General features: G+C 51.0%; 1 protein-coding gene across 1 annotated transcript; it reads left to right on the top strand.

Annotated features, from left to right (window-relative positions):
* Positions 1–211: 211 nt before the first annotated feature.
* LOC142364817 (olfactory receptor 14J1-like) lies at positions 212–1,414 on the top strand. The gene has a single exon (XM_075444942.1). It carries the CDS (start codon positions 212–214, stop codon positions 1,412–1,414), a length of 1,203 nt encoding a protein of 400 aa, XP_075301057.1.
* Positions 1,415–6,694: the final 5,280 nt, after the last annotated feature.

Raw genomic sequence — 6,694 nt, 5'->3', positions numbered from 1 at the left:
TGCAGAAATGCTGTGCGTTTCTGAGATCCAAGCACCAAACAGAGATGAGATAAAGGGAGTCATAAAGAAACCTCAAATCTATCAAACTGCCTTCTGCTACCCCAGATTTCTTACTGCTGGGAGTGCAGAGGCGGACAAGCCCTGCTGCATCAGGAGCAGTTGCATGTGACAAGGCTGAACACCAGGACTGACCCCTGTCTTCACCCTTCCCATGAACCCACCACTGCAGAGCAGGGCTGGCTCCTTGGGAGGCAGTGTGCAGAGGTCCTGCTTCTCATGGAACATTGAGACAGCACAAACATGGGTCCAAGCCACAGAGCCAAAGGAAGGTCTTGTAGGACAGGAAAAACTCTCAGTGTGTGTATGCGTACCAGGGAGAGTGTTATACTGGGAAATGGCTTTGATTTTTTCTCAGAAAAGTCTATTCCAACTTGCTGTTTTTACTCCTCAGACAGTGCTCCATGCTCAGGGGAAGCAAATGCTCAACAGCAGCTTCATCACACAGTTCCTCCTCCTGGCATTTGCAGACACACGGGAGCTGCAGCTCTTGCACTTCTGTCTCTTCCTGGCCATCTACCTGGCTGCCCTCCTCAGCAATTGCCTCATCATCACCGCCATAGCCTGCAACCACCGCCTCCACACTCCCATGTACTTCTTCCTCCTCAACCTCTCCATCTTTGACCTGGCCTCCATCTCTACCACTGTCCCCAAAGCAATGTCAGATTCCCTCTGGGATACCAGGGCCATCTGCTATGCAGGATGTGCTGCCCAGGTCTTTTTCTTTCTCTTCTTGATGACAGCAGAGTATTCTCTCCTCACCATCATGGCCTACGACCGCTATGTTGCCATCTGCAAACCCCTGCACTACGGGACCCTCCTGGGCAGCAGAGCTTGTGTCCACATGGCAGCAGCTGCCTGGGGCAGTGCTTTGCTCAATTCTCTCCTGCACACTGCCAGTACTTTTTCCATACCCCTCTGCAAGGGCAATGCTGTGGAACAGTTCTTCTGTGAAATCCCCCAGATCCTCAAGCTCTCCTGCTCACACTCCTACCTCAGGGAAGTTGGGCTTCTTGTGGTTAGTCTTTCTTTAGCTTTTGGGTGTTTTGTTTTCATTGTGCTGTCCTATGTGCAGATCTTCAGGGCTGTGCTGAGGATACCCTCTGAGCAGGGACGGCACAAAGCCTTTTCCACGTGCCTCCCTCACCTGGCCATGGTCTCCCTGTTTATCAGCACTGGTATGTTTGCATATCTGAAGACCCCCTCCTTCTCTTCCCCATCCCTGGATGTGGTGGTGGCTGTTCTGTACTCAGTGGTTCCTCCAGCAGTGAACCCCCTCATCTACAGCATGAGAAACCAGGAGCTCAAAGATGCCCTGAAGAAGCTCATTCAATCAGCAGTCTTTCAGCAGCAGTAAGCTCCTCATGTCTCTTCCCAAGTCATTTCCAATGTTTACCGAGACCTCCTGTGCCTTGGGCATTTGATCTGTGACAATTCCATTTCTCCAGGAATGTCTGTTTCCCCTCCACTTCTCCAAAGACGTGAACTTAACCTTTCTGACCCAAAGGCTTTAGCACATGTATCTGGCACGACGGTAGAGGTTGCCTCCCATGTCACATCTCTGTAATTAAAGGGGATTTCCTCAGTGGCAGTTTCTGCAGGTTGGGTTCTTCTTCCAAAGCTGACATCAGGAACAGACTGAGGAAACTGCTACCACGAGGCCTTGCTGCTGAGCAGGGCTTCTTTGTGGGGTGAGGTGTATATAGGGTGATGCATTGGGTAATGAGACTTGGGCTGAGCTTTCACTTGTTTCTGCCCAGTGCTCCTGGAGATGGTGACAAGCAGCCGGGATCTGCCTGGGACAGTCCCCCTCTGGCTGCCATGCAGCGCAGCCTGATCGCTCTGCAGAGGCGAGTCATGAGCTTGGGGTCCTGCAGCAAGCATGGGAAGGGGGTAGAATCAGCTGATGATGAAAGGAAAAACTCTCTTCTTGGGACTCTGTCTTGGGGCAGGCTGCTCTGTCACTGGAGCAGCAGGAGCAACCAAAGGAGTCCCAGGGCCAGGAACCTTGTGCTGGGGAGAGGGTCTGGCACAGAGGGGCTGCCTGCATGGACACATAAGGAACTCTCAGAGACAACAAGAGGGGAAACAGGGAGACACTGACCTGTGTCTCCTCATGCCACCAGCCCTAGGGCTGATGGGGGAGGCTGACCCCACTCTCTGAGCTCCAAGAGCTGCATTGTCCGTCAGAGAGGCTTGGGCTGTGGGGTGAGTGCTCAGAGCTCTGCAGCACCGTGTGGAGGGGACTGCTATGGGTCCAGGGCAGCCTGGGATGCTGGGCTGTGCTGTGCTGGGGAGAGGGCAGAGGAGTTGGGGACATCTGAGGAGGGGCTGGCCTAGGCTGAAAAGTGCCCAGAAAGTGCAGAAGTTAGATGAGCTGTGTGACCATGCCAAGTGAGGACACACTCCATTGGGTTTGTGGTACAGAGCCAGGACTGATGGAAGGGATCTGAGACATGCAAGCAGAGGACAGAGGGGTTGGTCTGCACACTTGGTGACATGGACAGACCAGGAAGGTGACCCAGGGCGTCACCCCCCAGCCTCTCTCACTGGTCATTTCCAGCAGTGGCTGCTCAGCCGAGGTTTCTGGGTGAGTTTCGCTGTAAGGTCATCTCCACCTTCCTGCTGAGCTCAGTGCCTGTATCCAGGGAAAGTCCAGCCCTGCATGGCTGCTCTCCTGGCCCAGACCCTGTCAGACCCTGGAGCAGGGCTGGCTGTGAAGCCCCACATGTGGCATGGCCATTCCAGGAGCGTGGAGAGGCTGCCTAAGAAGGTGGCCATGGGGTGACAAAGTGTGAAGGACTGCTGTGGGCATCATGTCATAGGCACCATTCCGCACTCAAAAACCCTCTCCCTAAATGTGGCTACACAGTGGGGCCGAGGGACAATACAAGAGGCAGCAGGGCTGGGATGTTGCAAGACAGGGTGCAGCCATGAAGCAGCTCCCAAAAGCAGACATCAAGGGCAAGTACAGACAAGCAATATCTGTACTTAGCCTGCACTGGTCAGGTATGACTTTGGGAGAAGCAAACCTCACCTGGAGTTGGTGGCTGCAAGTGAAGTCAAGAGCAAAGAGAAGAACTGCAATTGCTGTGTAAGAGACCAAGGCTGAAAAAGGGGAATGCAGGGCTGCTTTTGAGTGGGGAGAGGAAGCTAAAATAGCAGACAATAATGGGGCTGAGGGGTTCCATGCCTTCTTTGCCTGAGTCTTCCTGATAAGGTCTCTCAGGCCTTAGTGTTCAAGGAGGGGTTCAAGAGGACGAGAAGACATATTGGCAGGACCCTCATGAAATGCCAGAAAGACGAATGCCAGTTTCTGCCCCTGCACGGGACTCACCCTGGAAATTACACAGACTGGGGGCTGCCTGCCTGGGATCAGCCCCGTGGGAAAGGTCTTGGTGGTCAGGGATCTGGTCGGGAGGCAGCCGTGTGCCCTGGCAGCAAGGGGGGGCTTCAGCTTCCTGGGCTCTACGATCAGGAGCATGGCCAGGAGATCAAGGGAAGGGATTCTCTGAAATACTCAATCCAGGTTTCAGACTCCCAATTCAGGAACGATACTGGCAAGATGGAGTAGGTTTATTAAAGTTCGCTCAGGACAGCCAGGGCCTGGAGCACTTTGCCTGTGAGGAGACTGAGAGAGATGGGCTTGCTGAGCCTCGAGGAGAGAAGGCTGAGGGGGACCTCATCCCAGCCTGCCAGCAGCTACGAGAAGGTCATGGAGAAAACACAGTCCATCTCTTCTCCACTGTGCATAGCAGGAGGACAACAAATAATGGGAGGAAGATGAAAGAGGTTCAACAGGAGAGAAGGACAAATTGTCCCCAGGAGCTCAGCCAAGTGCTGGAACAGGTCACCCAGAGAGGTTGGGCAGTCTCTGTCCATGGGGCTGTGTAAGCCAAAACAGACAGGATGCAGAAACAACCACAAAATCACGGGTGAAATGTAAAGAGTAGATTTATTTTCTCTACATCGCAAACCAGGGGATCTCTGATACAGTCCCTGGGTAGAGGCACAGAAGCCAAGCAGGAATGCAGAAACCACAGAGCTAGGTCCTTACTAGAGAAAGAGTGCCAGCTACTGAACCTGCTGCTTTTGCCTGGATTTATCAGGGATTTGCTCAGACAGAGCTTTCCACTGTGCCTTGATCCTTCCCGCAGCAAGGCAGGAATCTCGAGCATGTTCGACACATTACCTTGGAGTCTGTTGCAGGCCTGTGTATCTAAAGGCAGATGTTCTACTTGTCAAGCACACAAGACTAAACAGTGATATGTGTGTTTTTCGACACCCAGCTGCAAGTCACTTGAGCGTGTTCACAATCCTCTTCGCCAACCTTCCACAATTATCCCACATGCAGCATGTGACAATCCAACAGCACACGCCATCGCTCCTGCCTTGAAATGCTATTGTGACAGATGGAGCACAAAGTCACGGGCTAAGTGAACTCAATGGACATTATGGAGGGATGGCCCATAACGTAAGTAACGACATCTCTGTGTGCAAATGAAAAGACAGCAAAAGTGGTGGTAATTTATAGGAAAGTGTGGGATCTGAGCATGAGGTAGGTGGTAGAAAATAAGGGGTAGGTACTGTCCCGGTTTCAGCTGGGACAGAGTTAATTTTGATCTGAGCAGCTGCTGTTTTGTATTTAGTATAAGAAGAAAGTTGGTACCACTGAAGTTTATGGCTGTTTCTAGGAAACTAAGGTCTTTTTCTGGTTTCTTTTGTTCAGCTAATGAGTAGGTCTGCAGGAGCTGGGAGGCAGCAGAGCCGGGCAGCTAACCCAAGCTGACCAATGGAAATATTCCATATCACAGGTGGCATGCTCAGTATAGAAGTGGGGGTTGTTTGGGGACAGATCCATGAATTCCAGGAGTTCCGTGGATTCTGCGATGGCTTCTTAGGGACAGACTGTGCAACTGGGCATTGGGCAGTGAGAAAAATTGCATTGTGTATCACTTGTTTTGCATAATCGTTAGTAGTAGTAGTATAAAAATTAGTCTTAGTATAGTTCCTTCCTTTAATTTCTTAGTAAACTGCCTTTATCTCAACCCATGAATTTTAGTTTTGTCCATTCTCCTCCCCATCCCACTGCAGGATAGGAGCAGAGAGCAAACAGCTGTCTGGTCCTTGTTGCAAGCTACCACATTAAATCACTACACCATGGGAATTCCTCCCTGGGTCAGCAATTCCATTCAACAGGTACCTCCTTCTTCTACCGGTAGTGTCCTGCAAGTCCTCATGCTGCTGTCTTGTCAGAGGCACCACAAATCTGGTATGCACAAACTAAAAGCTTTTAACATAGAGCTTCACTCCAAGGGGGCTATGAGAAACTGTTAGATTTGGCAATAGAAACCTCATGAAATTTTAGAAGAAGTTACAAGTCTTATTGAGGGAAGAGAATAACTCAAAAAATGAGGGCAGGTGGGGACGTGAACAGCTCAGGAGTGACCCTGAGGAGAAGGGCCTGGGCATTCCCAGGGATGCCACATGAGCGAGTTGCACATGCTCAAGGCGAATAAGGCCAAGAGCATACCGGGCTGCATTAGGAGAAGTGTGGCCACCCAGTGAAGAGAGTTATCATCCCCCTTGGCTCAACACTGGTATAACCACATCTGGACTAGTGTGTCTGCATGTGGGGCTCCCCAGTGGGGAGGAACTAAAAAGGTTCTAGAGGAGATCTACCAGGAAGGGGTTTTGGGCATCTGTAGAGAGGTTGAGGGTCCTGGGCTTCTTTAGCCTCGTGAATTGGAGGCTGATGGCACTAAAGTAGCAACCTGTGACTCCTTGAAGGATTATTTCAGAGAAGATGGAGCTTTTCTTGGTAGTGAGAAGGAAAGGAAAGCTTCTTGAAGTGCATCTTGGAAGGTTCAGAATGGACATGAGGAATGAGAAATGTCACTCAAAGGGTAGCAGTGTTGTGCAAGAGGTCACCCAGGGGGTGTTTGGATCAGCCCATGGATTTAAATTTGAAGGAACAGCCATTGAGGGTGAAGAGACAACAGTGAAAATACGGAAATGTCGGAGTGAAAGCTAAGTGGGAACACAAAATGAGTATCTACAGGCTGAAGGGAAATAGGTGCAGGCACGGAACAGTGTAGGACAGCCTGCAGTAGAGATGGCCCTCTGTCAGGGCCAAAATTTTAACAGGACCGAAGGCTTTATCTGCTTGGCTATGGATGTTGCCTGTACCACTGAGGCCAAGCAGGAGAAACATTCTTTTGAGGCTCTAGACTGTGTTTCTTCCTCATCTCTTCATTAGAAGACTGGGAGGTTTCACAGACTTTTCCTACACTTTTCATTGCTCACCCTCACATCCAGCAGTATCCAGTAAGAACCCTGAGCCACAGGTGACGGACAGGATCTGCCTTCCGAGGGCCTGGGGCTCAGGCCTTGGCCTTTCTGCTTCCTAAAGCAGACCAAGGGGTTTTTTTTCTTAGCTATGCAGCCACCTGCACAGTGCCTTTGCCTACCTGCAATCATGGCCTCCAATTCTCTGCTCTAAGGAGTCCCTGGGGAGGCTTTGCAGTAATGGCCCTCAGTGGGGCCAATCAATGCTTCCAGGTACTTTCAGTTTTGCTTCTGCCTTCCTGAGAATTTTTTTGACCTCCTCTCAGTATCTGAGGTTCATTAACTAAAC

Source organism: Opisthocomus hoazin, chromosome 29, assembly GCF_030867145.1.
Source record: "Opisthocomus hoazin isolate bOpiHoa1 chromosome 29, bOpiHoa1.hap1, whole genome shotgun sequence".
Lineage (NCBI taxonomy): Eukaryota > Metazoa > Chordata > Aves > Opisthocomiformes > Opisthocomidae > Opisthocomus > Opisthocomus hoazin.
This window is presented reverse-complemented; position numbering and strand designations above follow the sequence as displayed.

Coding starts and splice junctions, on each gene's coding strand:
- LOC142364817 (XM_075444942.1), top strand. CDS start 212: ATGAACCCACCACTGCAGAGCAGGGCTGGCTCCTTGGGAGGCAGTGTG.